The 18,962-nt window shown below is 58.0% G+C and overlaps 3 protein-coding genes across 7 annotated transcripts in view; 2 read left to right on the forward strand and 1 right to left on the reverse strand.

The window, feature by feature from the left end:
• RUBCN (RUN and cysteine rich domain containing beclin 1 interacting protein) overlaps nucleotides 1–5,834 on the forward strand; it is a 19,497-nt gene extending 13,663 nt beyond the window's left edge. For all 4 annotated transcript variants that reach the window (XM_026854713.1, XM_026854714.1, XM_026854711.1 and 1 more), the window contains 8 exons: nucleotides 907–1,039; nucleotides 1,375–1,520; nucleotides 1,886–1,950; nucleotides 2,515–2,753; nucleotides 3,155–3,216; nucleotides 3,417–3,570; nucleotides 3,937–4,030; nucleotides 4,869–5,834. In XM_026854713.1, coding sequence (XP_026710514.1) covers nucleotides 907–1,039; nucleotides 1,375–1,520; nucleotides 1,886–1,950; nucleotides 2,515–2,753; nucleotides 3,155–3,216; nucleotides 3,417–3,570; nucleotides 3,937–4,030; nucleotides 4,869–5,032 — 1,057 coding nt within the window. In that variant the 3' untranslated portion in view covers nucleotides 5,033–5,834. The remainder of the gene's footprint in view (nucleotides 1–906; nucleotides 1,040–1,374; nucleotides 1,521–1,885; nucleotides 1,951–2,514; nucleotides 2,754–3,154; nucleotides 3,217–3,416; nucleotides 3,571–3,936; nucleotides 4,031–4,868) is intronic.
• Nucleotides 5,835–5,965: 131 nt separating this feature from the next.
• On the reverse strand, nucleotides 5,966–11,695 carry LOC113483285 (deoxyribodipyrimidine photo-lyase-like). 2 transcript variants are annotated; one of them, XM_026854717.1, is made up of 10 exons: nucleotides 11,618–11,695; nucleotides 11,125–11,395; nucleotides 10,789–10,934; nucleotides 10,459–10,641; nucleotides 10,142–10,300; nucleotides 9,633–9,831; nucleotides 9,391–9,543; nucleotides 8,993–9,114; nucleotides 8,733–8,892; nucleotides 5,966–8,544 (listed from the first exon to the last, which is right to left on the reverse strand). In XM_026854717.1, exons 2-10 carry the CDS (start codon nucleotides 11,354–11,356, stop codon nucleotides 8,390–8,392), a joined length of 1,509 nt encoding a protein of 502 aa, XP_026710518.1. In that variant the 5' UTR covers nucleotides 11,357–11,395; nucleotides 11,618–11,695; the 3' UTR covers nucleotides 5,966–8,389. The 2 variants fall into 2 exon arrangements, with proteins under 2 accessions (XP_026710518.1, XP_026710516.1); XM_026854715.1 differs by lacking the exon at nucleotides 11,618–11,695 and having other exon boundaries at nucleotides 11,125–11,598.
• A 100-nt stretch (nucleotides 11,696–11,795) lies between these two features.
• LOC113483579 (mucin-2-like) lies at nucleotides 11,796–18,536 on the forward strand. Its single transcript, XM_026855241.1, has 5 exons — nucleotides 11,796–12,078; nucleotides 13,192–13,920; nucleotides 16,585–17,046; nucleotides 17,380–17,465; nucleotides 17,713–18,536. Exons 1-5 carry the CDS (start codon nucleotides 12,009–12,011, stop codon nucleotides 17,785–17,787), a joined length of 1,422 nt encoding a protein of 473 aa, XP_026711042.1. The 5' UTR covers nucleotides 11,796–12,008; the 3' UTR covers nucleotides 17,788–18,536.
• Nucleotides 18,537–18,962: the final 426 nt, after the last annotated feature.

The raw sequence follows: 18,962 nt of genomic DNA on the forward strand, positions 1-18,962 counted from the left end.
CCCTCCCTTCCTCCCTCCCTTTACTTAGCAGTAGGGCACTGGGTTCTAGTCTTAAGTTTGAGAAGCAGTACGTGGGATGATCATGATATTCACATGAGGTAGATATGATGTGGACTGGTGTCAGGAGAGATGCCTATACCTCCTAGTAGGAAAGAGACTGGGGAGAGGACCTGCCACAACCTGGAGCATCAGGACTGGCTGCTGGCTTGCTGCTGGCTCTGAGCCTCCCCTGCTCCCCCCTCCTCAGCTGGCACGGTCTGTTAGACTACATGATGCTGCCACCATCTCTCCAACCCTCGCTGCTGTGCTGTGACCCAGAGGTGGAACCGCCGGCACAGAGCGATGCTCACAGACTCTGTGAAGTGCAGCAGCAGCTTAAATATGAAGTGCTCAGTCCTTTCCTGGTACTGCCTGGGGTGGAGAGTTGAGGGCTGTGGGGACATGAATCACAAACTGTTTTAAGCACAGCTGCTGCATTTATGCTCTTAAAGCCAAAACCCTTTGGGATGTGGGGACCCCTCTGCTCGTTGAGTGAGATATAAAGCTCTGTCTGTGCTTGGCAGCTTCTTTGGTAAGTTCATACTGGGGGAGCAGTTCCTTCTGGCTTGTACAGACACTGGCTCTCACTTTGCAGCTTCACCTGCAAACAGGCACAAGTTCTGTTAAGTACAGTATTTTCTGCTTGTCTTCCTAAATAGTTGTTGTTGTGCCATTAGCCAGCTTTGCTTGGGGGCAGCTGCAAAGACATTAATCAATCCTATATCAATTTTAAGCCTGGGTAGCAGTGGAGAAGTATTGTACCAGAGTTGAAGGGGGCATCTGTGGCTTGAACTGAGATCTACATCGGGGCTTGTGAGGAGGGTGCAGCAGTGAGACCCAGTACTAACCACTCCCTTTGTTGTCTAGATCCCACTCCTTCCTCAATTCCAACTCAGCGGAGGCTGTGGCCATGGGCTTGCTGAAGCAGTTTGAGGGCATGCAGCTCCCGGCTGCCTCTGAATTGGAGTGGCTGGTCCCTGAGCATGATGCCCCGCAGAAGGTAGGGGTGTGAGTCCCCAGTCACCGATTGCATTTGACTTTCCACTGCCGAGGGGCTTTGCTAGTCCTGGTAATCCCTTTGTGGAGCTGGAGCAGGGTTTTGTCCAAGCTATGGAGATGGGTGCAGCCAAGTGGGGCTCTGCAACCGCAGCCTCCTACCGCAGAGTGTCCAGATCCCTGGGGACGTCCCTTGTCCAGCCCCATTCAGCTGGAGCAGCGACTCTGTGCCTGGCAGTTTTCCAGAGGGCTGCAGCTGCAGGTTTCTGGCAAGCCAGCCAGGTGCATTGCCTTTGCAGTACCAGGTAGGGATCTGATCCTCTTGCCTGCCTCTCCCAGCTCCTGCCCATCCCCAACTCTCTGCCCATCTCTCCTGACGATGGAGAACATGCTGATATCTACAAGCTGAGGATTCGAGTGCGTGGAAACCTGGAGTGGGCCCCACCGCGACCACAGATCATCTTCAATGTTCATCCAGCCCCAACGTAAGGACCTGTGCAGCCGAGGGCTCTCTGGGGACCTGCCCCTTTCCAACCCTTTTCCATCAACACCACGGCTGATTATCCTTTCCTTCCTGCTTGACCGCTGGGGCTTCCATGCTCTGAGCCTGGTAAATTCGTGGTGGTCACCACCAGCAGCTGGTACTGTGAGATGGAGCCAGCGCCTGTGGTCAGTGCCTTTGGTGTGCACTAGGGTACAACAGGGCTTCTCCTCTTGGATCTGTGGTCCATGTTTAAGTGGCAAAGCATGTGGCCATCTCTGTTATCCAGACCTGTGCCAGCACCCCTTCCTGTGGTGCCAGGTGCTGTCAGGGCTGGACTCATACATGTTGTCTTCTGTCTCTGGGCAGGAGGAAGGTGGCTGTGGCCAAGCAGAATTACCGGTGTGCAGGCTGTGGCATCCGGACTGATCCTGGTGAGTGCTGGGACCCTGACCCATAGCTGGAGAGTGGGGAAAAACCTGTGAACGAGTGGGAAGATGCAGAGTGGGTGGGTGGTGGCAGAGCTCAGCACGAGGTCACTGGGGCAATGATACGGTGCCTTTGTAGCTCTGCCTGCACATTGGTGTGACCACCCACAAAGGAGCCTCCTCCAGAAGGTCACGGGACTGGTGGAGGCAAAGAGTAGCTTCTAAGCTGCTCTTCTAGCTTTGACTCTTCTAAGACAAAGTAATCTGTTGGGGTCCTAATGCTCCTGGCAGGTTCTGCTGTGGGTACAGCTGCAGAGCTCTTTTACCAGCCGTCTTTGCTGAATGTGTAGGTAGATGTGGCTGCGTGAGACTGGACTCTGGTCCCAAATGCTTTTGCAGTTGGTGGGGGTGCTTGCAGATCCCAGTGTTGAGTGCTCTGGCGCTGGAGGATGTACCAGCAAGACAGACTGCCTTGCTTGTTGGAAATGCTGAGCAACGTCAGGAGTCCAGTATGTGGTTGGGCAGAGCTCGTTCCTTGGCTGACCTCTCTGTCTGCCTGGGTTTGGCCAGATTACATCAAGCGGCTGCGGTACTGTGAGTATCTGGGGAAGTATTTCTGCCAGTGCTGCCACGAGAACGCCCAGATGGTCATTCCCAGCCGCATCCTGCGCAAGTGGGACTTCAGCAAGTACTATGTGAGCAACTTCTCCAAAGACCTGCTGAGCAAGATCTGGAGTGACCCACTCTTCAACGTGCAGGATATCAATCCTGCCCTGTACCGGAAAGTGAAGTCCCTCAACCAAGTGTGGGTAAGACCCTTTCCATGCCTTCCTGAGCAGAGTTTGGGTGAGGTGGGTGGCTGCCAATTATAAACTGTATTCCAGGGAAGCTGGGGAGAAGCAGATATTTCAGGTTTTGAGGCTTAAAAACTCAGCACTGTGGGTTTCTCTTCACTTCATGTTCTTTGTCCAGCACCACAGGAATTTCAAAAGGAATTTATGCCTGGTGTCCAGCTGGGCTTCTGTTTATCTCCTGGAGCATGTGATGATGGTTGTGCTCTCTTTGCTCTGCATGGTATAAACACTTTGGTAGCGGGAGAGCAGCAGCTGAGGAGCAGCAGTTGTTTCACCAGCGCAGGGAATAGGGCAGACGTGCTTGACCAGGGACTGTGCTCTATTTACTGATTCTTGTGTCCCCTTTTCCTCTCCAGCTGCTGCGAATCCAGCTTTTCCACATGAAGAACATGTTTAAGACGTGCCGGCTAGCTAAAGAGTGAGTCCCCAGCTGTGAGATGAAGCTGTTCTGCTGCCCTGGATTTGCCCTGTGCCAGTTTTCACTGCGGATCTGTGCAGCCTGTGCAATGAGCAGTGGGAGGGTGAGGGGAGTAGAGGGGCAGAGAAAGCAGCAGCAGTGGAAAGAGAGGGCTTAGTGGAGTCACTCTGCCCTGAGTGCTGCTTTCTCTGTCCTTACAGCCTCCTAGACTCCTTTGATGCAGTGCCTGGCCACTTGACAGAGGATTTGCACCTCTACTCGCTGAACGACCTCAGCGCCACAAAGAAAGGGGACTTGGTGCCTCGCCTGACAGAGCTCCTGAAGGCAGGCAGCCTGCACGTCGAGAAGTGCATGGTAAGGCATCCTTGCCTGCCTCCTGCATGGCTCTTCACCCTTGGGAGCAGGCGACATAATTGATGGGGAGGCCTTTAACATACAGGACAGTCCACAAATTAACTGATTCAATGCTAACTGCTCCTGCCTGCTCCACAGAGCTTCCACCCAGCATGTATGAGATGTTTATTATCCCGTTTTGGTTCTCCCCAACCTCTGACACATGTTGATTCTGCCTTGCTGTGTTCCATGCTGGGGAAGAGCTGTCCCACATGGTTAGGGCAGGGCACCATGTCCTGCTGTCCCCCTTCCACTCTACTTCCTGCCCTGCTTGCCTGGGAGATGAGGAGCATTTAGATGCTTTTTCCTCACCTTTTCTCCTTCCAGCTGTGCCAAGCCAAAGGCTTCATCTGCGAGTTCTGCCAGAATGAGGGTGACATCATCTTCCCCTTTGAGCTCAATAAGTGCAGGATATGTGAAGGTAAGATGCTGGGGAGAAACAGGGAGTGGACAGAATATACGGTCACCAAGGTCTGTGTCCAGTTTGAGTGACATTTGTACTAGCAAGAGGTACAGAGACAGACAGACAAACCAGTGTGCCTTTCTGCACCACACTGCCACAGCAGCAGAGCAGCATTTAGCCAGAGCTGCTGGTGTGCTGGAGCATGTAGGTCACTTCCAGACCATGCTGTGTGCTGCCTGCCTCGGTAGCAGTGGGCAGTCGGGTTGTGACTGCAGTGAGTGGGTGTCTGAGAGCCCTGGCTTCACTTCTGCTGTGGTTATTGGACAGGCTGCAGCCTGCACACAGCTTTCCTGCCCCTGCTTGGATGGCTGGAGCTGACCTTGTAGAGCAGAGAGAGCCTAAAGACTGTCTCTGTGCCCTTCCTGCCTGCCAAGAAATCCCAAGGCCTCTTCAGGAGTCATCCTCGATAATACCCAGTACTAGTGGCCAAGCAGAGCTTGGTCCTGCAGCTTGGGACCAACTGCCTTGGTTTGGCAGGAGCAGTGCCAGAGAAAACTTGGGGCAGTCACTGTTTCCCTGGAGAATCAGGAAAGTTTGGGGAGGGACCTTGTGCAGAGCAGGAACCCTCCCACCTGTGCTCCCAAAGGTTTTGCAAGCTGGTTCAGGGACCCTGCAGCATGACTTCTTGCTGCTTCCAGAACGGTGCTAGGCCCTTGCTTCTGGTGCTTGTTCTGCCACAGCTTTGGTTTGAAATGTCCTCCTGGAAAAGCCTGGTGGAGCATCCCTCCTCAGGGTGTGGAGCATCAGGCAGTCTGTGTCAGTCCCTGCCAGCTCTCAGCCATGCTTTCCTCTGCAGAGTGCAAAGCCTGCTACCACAAATCCTGCTTCAAATCCACCCGCTGTCCCCGCTGCGAGCGGCTTCAAGCCAGGAGAGAGCTGCTGGCCAGGCAGAGCATGGAGTCCTATGTCTTGGACTATGAAGATGAGCTGGAGCAGCCGGAGACGGTGGCAGCCACATGAGCATGTTGCAGTGGAGGAGCAGATTGTGGGTTTATTTACGTGCGTGTGGCCTTCATCACCAGAGACTGAGCCCCGCGGACTGGAGATGAGGAGGACTGTCAGGAGGCCTGGAGCACTCTCTCAGAGGGATCTGTTTTCCCCTGTGCAGTAGTTCTGGGCTGGGGAAGGGGCATCTTCCATTGTCTGAGTTTGCTCCAGGTACTGCTTGCACTCCCTGATGCCTTTGCTTGGGGAAAGGCGGCTGCTGCTGCCTGTCCTGCAGGCAGAACAGGGGCCTTTTCCAAGCAGTTGTTCGTGCTGGACCAGGCAGGGCTGTGCTGCCAGTCCCCGTGCCCTGCTCCTGGCAGGATCCCCTCCGGGGTCAGCACTTGCTGCTCATCAGCTGTATACTAGGAAGCTCTGGCCATGTCCTGCTCCTTGGAGATGGAAATCAGCTCTCTGAGTCCTCCGATCCCCTGTCCTGCTGCTGGGGGTTGTGTGCATGGAGGGAGGGTGGGAGTTTGGGGTTGGTTGTACAGTTAACAACTCCCTTTCTCAAATCTGGCTTGGGACACTGCTGGAGAGCAGTTGCTCTCATTCTGGGATAAGAGCAGAGGAGGTGGCAGTGGTGAAAATGCCAGGTTTCTGCCTCGCCTCCTGTTCCATCTGTGCTGAACTGCTTTTCTTACCCTCTGCCTGCACCCTGACTTTTGGCTGAGGCAGATCCCCATGGCCGGAGGATGCACTAAGTGAGACTTCCAACCCTGCTTCCTCATGCTGCTGGTCTGTCATCCTAGGGGAGAACACGTCCTCTAAGGGTGCAGCTGCCTTCTGCCTGAGGCCTGTCAGGATGTGGGTGAAGGCTCAGCCCTCCGGCTGCATCCCTTGAGCCTCTGTGTAGGTTTGTTCTTTTAGGTTGGGTTTTTGTTTTTTAATCTGCTGCATTTGGTTTTATTTTTTTAATGCTGTTGCTTGTATTTTTAACTGTGTGTTCCCCCCCCAAGGAGGTCTTGCTGGAAATGTCTCTTTAGGGGACATGCGATCTGCTTGGGACTCACTGGTATAAAATCTCCAGCGCTGTCCTGCTCCCGGTCCCTCACCCCTGGATGGGGCTGGTGTTTGCCAGGTGTCCCCTCCTCCGGCAGATCTCCTGCTCCCCTTGGGAGAGGGGTCCCTGAGCCAGGCAAAGCCTCTTTCCAGCTGCGGTGCAGCAGAGTGGCCAGGCAGCCTGTGGGGAGGTGCGTGGGGGGAGAGGGGTTTGGCACTGGGATGTTGCAAAGGGTTGGACCCTTGCCGATGCAGAGCTGCCTGCCATGATCAACGTCTCCGCAGGATTGGACCCACCGGTCCAAGGTGAGCTCTGAGCTCCGGGACTAGCGGCCAGGCAAGGAGCTGCCTCTGCACCGCAGGGGAGTGCTTTAGCCCACGGCATGGGGGAGTGTCCAGCACTCACAGGGGTGGAATGGGGGGTGGCAGGGGGGTGTTTGGAAGGACACTGTGGCCTGTGTACGTGCAAGAAGGGTGTTGAGGGACTGGGGAGTGATACACTGGCAGAAGGCATCGAGGGACAATGGCTCTTGCAGCATGGACCCTGGCTTGAGGCTGGGCAGTGGCACTCGAGGGCTGTCCCCTGCAAGGGTGGCAGGGTTGGGGCGAGGGGAGAGGCTGCGACCAGGAGAGGTGGCCACAGGGCTTGGTCAGAGAGGATGGCACAAGCCTCACTACTGGGGGCCAGGCTGCTGCATGGCAGCATCTCTCCCCCTGCTCTGCAGCATCCTGGCAAAGCCAGGATCTAGCCCAGGAAAGGGGATTCAGCTCCCCACTCCCTTCCCCTGGAGTTTTTGCCTCCTCCTGTCTTGATTCTGCTTGTTTTCCTCAGGGGAACAGCTTCTTTCCTCCTCAATTTCCATTTCTGCAAGCCCTGGGGCTACCAGATGCTGGTTTGCCTTGGTCTTGCCTGTCCCCAAGCCCATCCCTCCTGCGGCTGCCTGGAACTGGCACCCCCTTCTCTGGAGCTGCCTCAGCAGCACACCTCCATCCACCCTTTTTTGTTTGAAGCACTTTAATGTCCTGGGACAGCAGCGAGAGGCTGCCCACGTCCCTTTCTAGAAGCACTGAGTACATTTAGAGAAGAGGGAAAGGATTTTTGCTTATTTGTGGTTTCTACCCTCCACCATGGACTTTGGAAGCAGCGGGACTTGTAAACCCAGCGGAGGTCTCCAGGGCAGGGTTGTGCCCGGCACTGACGCTGCTGCCCAGTGCTAGGAGTAACACTGGAACTGGCCAAGGCAGTGAGCTGTGTAAGGGAGAGCAAGGGGCTGCCCTGGCTGCCAGCTGGAGCCCTCTGTGTGGGACTATTGCACAGCACAACAACAAAAATGCCGTCCCTAATAAACTAAGTTAATAAGGGGCCTAGCTGCGTTTTGGCATCATTTCAGGTGGGGTAACAGTGTGTATCCCCCACCTTGGGGTCAGTGCTGCCGTGCCTGTTGGCCGTGGGGCAGGGAGGGAGCAGGGTACACAGGCTAGTGGCAGGGGCCAGAAGTTGTGCAACTATTGGTGCATCACCAGGTGTCACTGGGAGGGGGTTATTGTCACTGCCCCTTGGCTAAACCCATCTGGTTTGTGGCTTCCCCCTGCAAACTGCCCACTGGGCTTGGGGCAGGAGGTACAAAGCCACCGAGCAAGGGGCTCTGTGACGCCTGTCCCCTTCCTGAGCCTGCCTTGGCCACTGGCAGAGTGGCCCAGGGGCAGGGCCTTGGCTGCCCCATCCCTACGTGCATCCCTGACCCACGCAGCCCAGCCCTCCCCTCACAGCAGTGTTGTGCATTGCCCCATAAACATCAGACACAGGAGATACAAACTGTAAACTTTAAAACAACTGTTGAAAGATGCGTGTGCAAGCTCAGCACAGCGCTGGCTCTGCGTGGAGCGAAGCAGGGCACAGCATGAGAAGCCAGTTTCTGGGGGCTTTTTCCCAAAAAAGCCCTGCTCAGCATAAATCTAAGCTGTGGTTACCAGCAGCAGCAGTGACTTGGGCTTGCTGCTGAGCACAGTGGTTGTAGAAGAGGTTTCTGGCAGGCATGGGCACGCTGTGGATGGGCTCTGGCAGCTGCCAGCAAACCCCTGGCAGCAGGAGGGCCCTGCACAGACCTGCGGGGCTCTGGCAGCTGCCTCGGCACAGCACCTCAAGCAGAGGGTGATGGCACAAAGAGACCTCCAAAACCCTGGGGCTTGCTGCCATTACAGTGAGCCCTCCCAACAGCAAGCACTAGGGTGATCCTGGCCGGGGTGTAAGGTGCGAGCTGGCGCCTTGGCAAAGGCTCATCTGCCCACAGCATAGAGGGGCACGAGCAATCTCAAGGCATGCTGTGCCTGTCACTGGGAGGGCGTGTGGGGCGCATAACGACGCTCAAACTGGCCCACATCGAACTTGCGCTTGCAGCCGGCGTAGTTCATGTAGCGGATCTTCCCGAAGATGGCCCGCTCTGCCCAGCCCTGGTCGTGTATGCCGCAGATGGACCAGAGGCAGCCTGCCAGGTGTGGAGATGGAGCGTCAGCTCTCCCCCTTGCTCAGAGGCAACCAGAGAGCAAGTGGGATGTGGGTGCAAAGCAGGATGGGTGGGAGCATGCACCGGATTGTCTGCAGAAAGCACCCCCTTCCCCTGCACAGCCTTGGCCATCATAAGACACCATCCTGTTCCCCCGTCCTGTAACTTGCCTACGTATCCATTGGGGTCCCTCCCATCCAGCTCGTAGCGGTCATTGAGGTAGATGGCGAACTGCAGGGCCTCCTCAGGAGAGCGGGTCCACTCCAGGATCTTCTTGGCCCAGTACATCCGTAGGAAGCCGTGCATCTTGCCCTCCCGGACCATTTGGAGCTGGGGGGAAAGGGACAGCCACAGGGGTCAGTCCGTGCCAGCTCACCTCTGCCCCTCAGGAAAAGGCTCAGCATTTTGCAGGTGAGATGCAGGATACTACCTGGGCAGCATTCCAGAGTGGGTCATGTGTGGCCCCCTGCTCCAGCTCCTGCAGCTTGTAGAGAAAAGGCCTCTTGTCTTTGGCATGGAGCTTCAGGGTGGTTTGTGCCCAGTCGTAGGCACCTGTGAGCAAGAGAGATGAGGAGCAATGCTGAGCAACTCGCTCCTGCAGGGCCCCGAGGAAAGGAGGAAGAGTTGGGCTTCTGAGGGTAGTGCCCTGGTGGCACCAGCCTTGAAGAGGGCATCTGCAGCTCCTGTCCTACCTCCAGAAGGTACCAAATGGTGGCACATTAGTGTCCCCACAGCCTCTCTCCTAGCAGAAATGGGATTGCCAAGTGGGGGTGACCAGTTGGGTACCAGCCCAGCCCCCAGTGTTGCTCACCCGACCCTGGGTGTTACCTTGCACGCTGTCATAGTTCTCATTGTAATAGCAAAAGTTTTCAGCCAGCTCCCGCCGCACCACGGCCTCCTCTATGAATGCATCCACTGACTCCTTGTACTTGCCCCGGTGCTTCTGCACCTCCAGGATGGCTCGTTGGGTGGAAACCTGGCCTGGGGATATGGGGAGGGAGCAACTCAGGCTGCTGGTCCAAGCCACTGTGCTCAGTCCTGCTGCAGAGTGGGAAGCCTGGGACACTCACCAAAGTGGAACCATGGGGACAAGTTGCTGAGCGCTGCCTTGTTGGGATCATTCCGGTGGGAGCCAAAGGATTTCAGCCGCTCCGCAATGAAGGACTGCAGCACAGACAGCCCTGTAGCCGTGCCCGGGGTTGCCCACTCCACCTCCTTCACGGTGCGGTCCACCTGCAAGCTGGAATAACAAGCCTCCCAAGCAATGGGCTGGGCGGCAACCAAGAAGCATGAGTGCATTTGCAGACGCTCTTCAGCCAGAGCTGTCCCCAAGCAGCAAGTCCCCAGCTCATGCCAGCTTTCTCCTCTTAACCAGCCTTGCATGGCAGAGATGTAGGAATTGAATGAAAGAGGTAGGAACCTCCCATCCCCAGGGTATCCCCACCTCCACACCACCTGTGCATGACCTCAGGCAGGTCACTGTCCCTGTCCCCTGCCATCCCCTCCCAGAATCACCAAGAGGCTGTGAAACCCTCTGGGACTGGTTATGACTGGGTATGGAGGTGTCTCCTGCTGGTACCTCTGCTGGGCAGGAGGGGGGATATGGGTGACGAATGACGGGGGGGAACTCTGTGAGGAACTCTGGGAGCTGAGCATGGATCTTGCCCCGGATGGTCCTGGCACTGTATTCCTGCTTGGGGGAGGCAACCCAGCAGGGCACGATGTTGTGGGCATCAACCTGGGAAGAAAATTCGTGGAGGAAAGTGTGAGTAGGAGAAACAAATGGTCCCTGCTCTGGTCACTCCAGCACACCTCCGCAGGTGCAAAATACAGGAGACAAGTTTCTCCCATATCTGACCAGCCAGAGTTTTCCCCTCCCACAGCCTGGGCACCCACCTGCGCAAAGGGCACATCATCTGGCAACCGCTCCCTGACGTCCTCCACCCACTGCCGGGGGAGGCGGAGGGGGCAGAAGTCTGTCACCAGCCCACCCACACCATGCTCCACCACGAATGTGGGCAGCACGTCCTTGGCATAGCCCAGCAGCAAGTGGAAGGGGATGTTCAGCTCTGAGCACTCCTGCAGCGAGGGGGGAGAGGGCTATGGGATGGTTCATGCTTCTGCAGTCCCCATCCCACCACCATCCACTGAAGGAATGGATCTGCCTCCCCCCCTTCCCCAGGAGCCCTGTCCCACCCAGAGAGGACATCCCTGGGGTGGCTGTACCTCAGCCACCTCCTGCAGGCCCCTCAGCATGAAATCATAGTGGCGGATGGTGGCATCCAGGAATTTGGGCACCAAGCAGAAGCAGATGTGCAGAGGCAGCTCCTGCTTGAGGGCCAGGCGCTGGGCGTAGAGGAAAGCCCAGTTATCTGGGAAGAAAGCACACGGGGCAGTGCCGAGGGGATGATGAGGGGATGGATATAGGGGTTTGCAAGAGGAATCCCCCCAGTCTCCCCTGCAGAGGGGGGATAAGCTCCAAGGCCTACTGTGGGAAAGGACCATGGGTTTGCCACTCATGGGACCTCCCCTTCCCGGCCCCCTCCACCACCTGGTTCGCACCTTGCACCCGCTGGTCCCGGGACATCCAGTAAAGGATGCACCGAGCATCATCCTTCAGGTCCGAGCCCTGCGAGACGAGACGAACCCGCTTTTTGTTGTATTTGAACTCTCGCACGGACGGGGCCGCCCTCCGCCGGGCCTCCCGCATCTCCTCCTCTTCCTCCTTCCTCCTCTGAGACACGCGTGGCAGCTCCGGGGCGTCGGCCTTTCGTTTCCCTTGTCCCCGCCGCATTTTTAGCACTACCCGGAGCAGCGTGGTTGCGTGGGACCGCTGCGAGGGGAAACGGACCCGCACTGAGCTCCCGCGGCTTTGCCCATCCCTGTCCCCGCTCCTCCCCCAGAGCCCGGGGAATGCTGGTACCCTGCCCATCCTGGTTCCCGGTCCGCTCCCGGTGCCCGGGGATCCCCGTGCCCTGCCCATACCGGTCCCTAATCCACTCCCGGGGTTCCTGGTCGGGATTCCCGGTCCCGGTTCCCGGTTCTCAGTCCCTACCTGGCAGCCACGCGGCTCTCCGGGTGTTACACAAGCCGGGGGCGTGGTTTGGGTTTTTTTTTTGTTGTTGTTGGTAGTGTGGTGGGGGTTTTTTTGTGGGGGGGCGTGTTTATGGGTGTGTCTTTGTGGAAAGGGGCGTGACATCCTCCTGGTACCCCCCCTGCGGCGTACAGGGGCCGGTGCTGCGCCGACGTCCCCGGCGCGCCCGTGGGCGCGCCGGGGACATCGGCGCAGCATCGGCCCCCGGGAAGGGGGGCAGTGCCCGTCGGTGCCTCCTCTCCCTGCCCCCGGGAAGGAGGAAGCGTCTCCAGGCACTTTCAGTCATCACTCGGCTGCGTGGTTCCCCGCTGGCACCATCCCCACGCGGGGTGTAGGGGTACTGGCTCTGGATATGGCTGGGCAGAGAAGAGGGATGTCCCTGCCCTTGCTGTTGAGTTTTGCGGTGCTGGATGTCACGCTGGGTAAGGGCTGAGAGGGATGGGGTGCTAGTCGTGGGGGGGTAGAGGGGGAGAAGTGGGGAGCATTGCTCCCCAGGGTGTGTGGGGGGGTGGCTTCAGCCACAGAGGTGCTGTTTGCTCTCCGACAATCTCAGCCCCGTCCCAGTGAGCAGACAGGGCTGTGCTTTGCAACACAGGAGCGACAAGCTTGGCTTTATTTCTTTTGCCTTTCATCTGTGTCTCTGTCCGGGCAGAGAAGACCTTGGTCCCAGTTGGACCCCCTTGCTGAACCTCGGTCCCTGCTGGACCCATTGCCTTTGCAATGATCTGCCCAGCAGCACCAAAGGGCCCTGCCTGGATGGCAGCATCACCAGGATGTCATAGGCCTAGAAAACTCCAAATGCTGTCCCGATGTTTGCACTTGACTCAAAGCAAGAGCAGTGTTGAGTTGAGCCCAGGGAATAAATCTGAGGCTTGTACCTCCTGCAAGCCTCGAGCTACAGCCATAGGTCTCCTCCTCCTGCATCTTTCAACCCCCCTCAGAGCTTTTGTGGGTTGCTGCACATCTCTAAGGACTCTGAGCTGCAAGCTGGGATTTGTTCCTCTATGGCCCCCCTCCGTGGGGCTGCTTCCCCATTTGCCATTATTTACACCTGGCGCTATCAGTTCCTGACTCTCTGCATCAGGGAGGTTTGTGTAAACTGCTGCTGCTGCAGTTCCAGCCTGTCTCACGGTCACCAGTTCAATCTCACGGTCACCAGTTCCTGCAGGGCTCTTCCCGTCGGGCGGGTTTGTCTGACTTCCTCCAGGGATGGGTGAAGGTGGTAGAACAGGTCTTAGTGCTGGTGCCTACAGGAGTTTCTGCCCCGAGATCAACTACGCCCATGGCTTGTTCCTGCTTTGTCAGCCTGGGGGATTTACAAGGCCTGCCTTGCTGATCTCGTTGCTGTTCAGGGCATCCACATGCTTGATTCATGCAGGATGGTGAATCCCCACTCCTGACGATCCATGGCTGATGAGTAGCTTGGGGAGCTTGTGGTAGCTCGGGGAGTTCATGGTGGTGGTGATGCTGTGCTGTCCCCGGCACAGCCTTTGATGCCCAGCCCTTGCGCACCTCATTCTCCCACCTCTTTGCAGGGACCACCACCACAGATGTGACAGTTACCAGGTCCCCGACTTTCCCTACTTCCTCAACACCCAGAAAGACCATGACACTGCTGCCCACCAGCACAACCCCTCTCCCTCCCTCCAGCCCTGAAACCTCCACCCCAGAGGTACTGTCAGACGCCTTCACTGCCAGTGCTGCAACGCCTCAGGGCAGCAGCCCGGCAGCCTCCAGCATTCCTGCACCACAGGCAAGGGGCAGCACAGCCCACAGCACTCCTGGGTTGCCTGTCGACACCACGGTGCACCCTGACCCCCCCTCAGAAGTGCTGGGACTCACCAGTGGCACCCCAGATCCAACCCTCATGGCCACAACGCCCAACTGTGATGAGCCGACCATCATTACGTCTGTGGGGAACAGCACGGCCCTGGCTGTCAGCTCGTTTGGAGTCAAGACGAGCACGCTGCCTCCCCCCACCTCTACTCTTCTCCCCTCCACCTGGGTAGGCACCACACTTGGCACCAGCACCCACCAAGGGCCAGCTATGACCACACCGCTAGGCAGCACATCCCCAGGGACCGGCAGTGCCTCTTCTCCCATTGCACCAGCACCGACAGCTGCTTCAGATGAGCCCTTGACAACATCGGACACCATGGCCACCCCCATTAGCAGCACGGGGATCCCCAGGAGCACCCCCATCCCCAGCCAGCTGGCTGGGACCACTCCCCCGACAACACCTGAGACCCCCGGTGCCACCGCGGGTGAGTTCAGCCACGGGGTCCCTGGGGGACAGGGGCAGGGTGACAAACTCCCATGGGATCTCCTGTCCTGCTCCCACCAGGTGCCAGGCTACTTCGCCTGGGGGTGGCCACCCCATGTCCAGGCTCTGCAGGCCGGCGGGTGGGCCCCACGCTGCTCCCCGTGCCCTGGCCAGGCTGCCAGCTCCCTCACACCCCACACTGCCGAGCGGGGCTGCTGGGCTGGCGGTCCTGCTGTACGACTGTACCCCAGCGGTGTGACTGTACCCAGGCTGTGTGGCTGTGCCCCCAGGAGTGTGACTGTACCCCAGCAGTCCCCCCAGACAGCTGTACCCTGGCAGTGCCCCTTCCTGGGCAGCTGTGTCCCAGCAATGTGACTGTAACTTGGTGGCTTTCTCAGGAACCTTTACCCTGGGACTGCAGCTGTATCCTGGAGACACCCTGCTCCGTGCACCTGAACCTGGCAGGGAGACTGTACCCTGCCCCAGTGCCTCTGGCTGTGCATGTGCCCCCAGTGTCTCTGTACCCCAGTAGAGCGACTGTATCCTGACAGAGTACCTGTACCCTGGCCTAATGCCTACGGTGTGAGAGCATCCCAGCAGAATGCCTGTACCCCAGTAGTGCCCTCTGCGCCTGTACCCTGGCAGTGCCCCGCACATACAGCAGCAGGGTGACTGTGCCCTGGCAGTTTTGGTGTGATTGTCTGCCTGCGGAGCGCCTGTACCTTGGCCCAGTGCCTGCAGGCGCCTCCGACTGGTCCTGTCCCTGACCCTGACAAGAAGGAAGCAGCTCCGACTGTCAGTGGTGCATTTCAGCCGTGACATGCTGTGACATGGGGAAGTGATGCCTGTACAGACAGCCCAGAGGACAAACCCTCAGCCTGGAGCACGCCCTTCCTGAGCGCTCCCTGTTCTCTCGGCCAGTTCCTCGCGCTGAGACAGAGCCGGCTGTTGTCTCTCAAGGGCGTTGGAGCTGGGAGCCACCACTGAACATCACCCCTGTGGTGAAGCACAGGGACGGTCCCAGGCAGTCCAGCTGCTTCCCTGGGCTTTTTTCCATTGTCATCGTTCCCTCCGCAGGCAGAGGACAGCACGGTCCCCAGCTGCAGGGACCTGGTCTGCTGCAGTGGTGGCCCTGCTAGCCTGCCCTGCCTGCGGCTCCTGGCTGCTCCGGGTCCAGCCGTGCAGCTGATGTCTGCTCAGCATTGCACCCATCCCTGGGAGTGTCTGTGTCAGGCGGAACCCCCCACTTCACTGCCAACACCTGGGGAGTAAAAGGACCCACCTGGATTGTCCTTCTCTGCTGGTCAAAGGAGACCCAGATACCCCAGTTGCCAGGGCTATGAGGAGCTCTCGGAGTGGTGCCTGCAGGGGGGCATCAGCTTCTGCTTGCTTGGACATGGTCTGGCAGAGAGGGGGGCTGCCCCTGCTGCTGCTGAGCCTCACCATGCTGCGCCTCACGCTGGGTAAGGGCTGAGCGGGATGGGGTGCTCTCCGTGGGGTGGGTGGTGAGGGGGGCGTGTCATTCCCCAGGGTGGGGGGTACTTTGCTTGCAGCAGGTTCCCGTGGGGTGCGGTGGGTGAAACACTGTGGGTGCTGTTTGCTGTTTGCTAAATGAAAAGCAGAGGTGGATTTACAGCTCCTCCTCTGTGTGAGGATGAGGCCCTTCAGCGCAGACACCCACCCCAGCATGGGCTGGGGCCAGACCTTTGCCCTTCTCTGCATTATTATTTAACCAGCTGCTGCCTTCACCAGCTCAGGGAGGGAGCGGCTGCTGGGAGGCTGTGGGAGTTTCTGGTGAGGTTGGCTGAAAGCAGCCAGCAGCTTGTGCCTTGATTCCCCATTCCCATGTGAGGAGAGCCCCAGACTCACTGGGTTTGTGCTGGGATCACTGGGGAATCCAGCCTGGCATCTCAAAGCCACCACCTCACAAGCACCTTTGACAGAGGCCTGGGCAGCCAGGCTCTTTTATGCATCTTTTGGGGAGGGTTACAGATGCCTGGGCTTCCCCAGGGGCAGTGCACTGCCCTGGCATGGGATCCGTGTGAGCAGAGAGCACAGCCCTCCTGCATCCTTCCACCCTTCCCCCCCAGAGCTTTCATGGGTCACAGCACGTCTCTAACAACTCGCCCAGTGTGCAAGCTGGGATTTGTTCCTCTATGGCCCCCCTCCGTGGGGCTGCTTCCCCCGTTGCCATTATTTACATCCAGTGCTATCAGTTCCTGACTCTCTGCATCAGGGAGGTTTGTGTAAACTGCTGCTGCTGCAGTTCCAGCCTGTCTCACGGTCACCAGTTCCTGCAGGGCTCTTCCCGTCGGGCGGGTTTGTCTGACTTCCTCCAGGGATGGGTGAAGGTGGTGGAACGGGTCTTAGTGCTGGTGCCTACAGGAGTTTCTGCCCCGAGATCAACTATACCCATGGCTTGTTCCTGCTTTGTCAGCCTGGGGGATTTATGTGGCCTGCCTTACTGGTGTCCATTCAGGGCATTCACATGCTTGATCCATGCAGGACAGTGAATCCCCACTCCTAGTGCTCCATGGTTGATGTGTAGCCCTGTGTCCCTCGGGGAGTTTGTGGTGGTTGTGATGCTGCACCATCCCCAGCACAGCCATAGTCTCAGCCTTTGACAGCCAGCCCTTTCACACCTCATTCTCCAATCTCTTTGCAGGGACCACCGCCACAGATGTGACAGCAACCATGTCCTCGACCTTCCCTACCTCCCTGATGCCTATGGAGACCTCAGCGCTGCTGCCCACCACCAACTCCACCACCACAGGCACCCTCCCTCCCTCCAGCCCTGAAACGGGAGCCTCCACCCTGGAGAGGTCCAGCACATCCTCGGGGATCAGCAGCACCTCACCTCCCTCTGCAGCAGCATCGACAGCCGCTTCGGCTGAGTCCTTGACAACCCTGGCAGACACCCCAGACACCCCTGTTATCAGCACGGGAGTCCCTGGGAGCAGCCCCGCTCCCAGCCAGTCAGCCAGGACCACGTCTAGAATCACCCCTGGCATGTCCACCATGACCATGGGGCTGACACCAAGCACCCCGACAATATCTGGGACTGACAGCACCCCTGCAGACCTGCCAACGATGCTGCCTGTCTGCCCCACCTCCATGCCCAACACCAGTAAGTGCAGTGCCCTGTGGGCATTGCCACTGCCCCAGCACCAGTGGCTTTGGGCTTAGAGGGGCCAATGCAGAGGGTCCTGGAGCCCCACTGCTTTTGCCGTGGTCTCAGTACAGGGCCATTGATGCTTTGTAGGACATGTGGTTTGCTGTACTGGTGGAGGGTTGTTCTTCTGACAGTGTAGGGTGTCCACAACATGAGTAACATGGGAGGAGGCCCCGTGTCTGTGCCAGCAATCCTGGGGAGAGACCCCTGGATCCAGGGTTCAAGGATCCAAAGCACACAGCCCAGGGTTCAAGGGCAATAACCTCAGCCACATTTTTTTGTCCCTAGGTGCATCTTACCTCTTCCTGTCGCTGCGGCTAACAGTCTCCCTGGACCTGGGGAACGCCACGGTGAAGGAGCTGCTGTTGTCCCAGGTGAAGTATGCCAGGAGGGGGTGCCACTTTGCACCTGGCAGCCATGGTCCAGCCAGCTGGGGAGGGGTCCGGTAGTCAGCAGGAGGGGAACAGCTGGATCTTGCATTGAATGTCACCCAGAGCCTTTTCAGATGAAGGGGAGACCCTCCTTTGGCTACTGTGGTCCAGGATCAGGCCCCTGCTAGGTGGGGAGTGGTGGGTAGGAGACCCTCTCTGACACGATTTGATGACTGTTCTCTCCCCACAGCTCCGCAGGTACCTGCAGACGGCGTTCCCGTGCGCTGGCCTGGAGGTGGGGTGGCGAGGGCACAGGAGTACCTGACAGCTGCTCCTCGCCTGGCCAGCACCCGCATGGACTTCCATTCCCTTCCGCTCCCAGCTCCTTACTCCATGGAAGTGCAGCCTGTTGGGGTAACCTGTACAGCTCTCCTTGAACCTGGGGCTCCCCGTCCTTAACTGTGCACCCTTAGATGATCCCCAGTGCCCTCCGTGGGCTGGGGTGCCCTTGCCCCTTCCCACAGCCTGTCTGTAGAGCCTGAGTCATCCCACCATCCTACACCAGACCTAGCTCCCACAGTGGGACCCCCCCCAGTGCTGCTGGGGGGCTGGGAGGAGGGGACCCTGAAAGGACTGGGCCACAAAAGCCACCCTGGGGACTGATGGATGAGAGAAAGGAGACCTGGAGCCCCCAGTAATGTTGTGCCCAGGACACTCCGTGTCAGCGCTGGTGACAGCTGAAGTTTGCAACCCAGGGAGGCTGCAGTGCCCAAGGTCTTCAAGAGATGCTCCATGGCTGCTTCACCTCCAGAGTGGGCCAAGATGGAGCCTGGGGTGGCTCTGGTTAGGAGCAGGAGAGGAAAAGAGCTCCCCTCTCCTGCCTGAGCCCCATCCCAGGCTGAGCTCCTGAGCCCTGCAGCGCAGAGGGCGAGTGAAGACAGAGCCCTGCACACCAGCTCTCCCCGGCTCACCTGCAGTATTGCTGACAGAGGAGCACATTCCTGCCAACATGGGCTGGGCAGCAGAGGGAAATCCCACATTTTCCGTGGCAAAGATGACTTCTTTTTTCTCCTAGTTGCCTTCCTCAAATTTCAGCTTCACCATTTAGCAGAGGTACTGGCAAGGGAAACCACATGAATCCCAAAAGCTTCACAACAGAGAGATGTGTTTAGGGCTGTCCCCTCTTGGCAGGAGCCACTGCAGAAGTTCCCAAGGACGGCTTGGCACCCTGACAGGCTGGGGGTCCCCACTTTGGTGCTCTCTGCCCATGACACCCCATAACTGCCAGGGCAGCTGTGCACACCATGGGGCCGTGGAAATCCCGTGGGCTGTGCTCCTTCCCTGTGTTTTTCCAGTCCCCAGCTAAGGAGACGGCCACAGCGTCTGTCCCCCTGAAGCAAAGTCATTTATTAACTGATTAATTAGCCAGATAAAATTCAACCGAAGCAATTATTAGCCTAAACAAGTCACCTCGCCGGGAGATTGAAAACTGAAATAATT

This window comes from Athene cunicularia (genome assembly GCF_003259725.1).
Source record: "Athene cunicularia isolate RWA chromosome 9 unlocalized genomic scaffold, athCun1 chr9_part1, whole genome shotgun sequence".
In the NCBI taxonomy this organism is placed as follows: domain Eukaryota; kingdom Metazoa; phylum Chordata; class Aves; order Strigiformes; family Strigidae; genus Athene; species Athene cunicularia.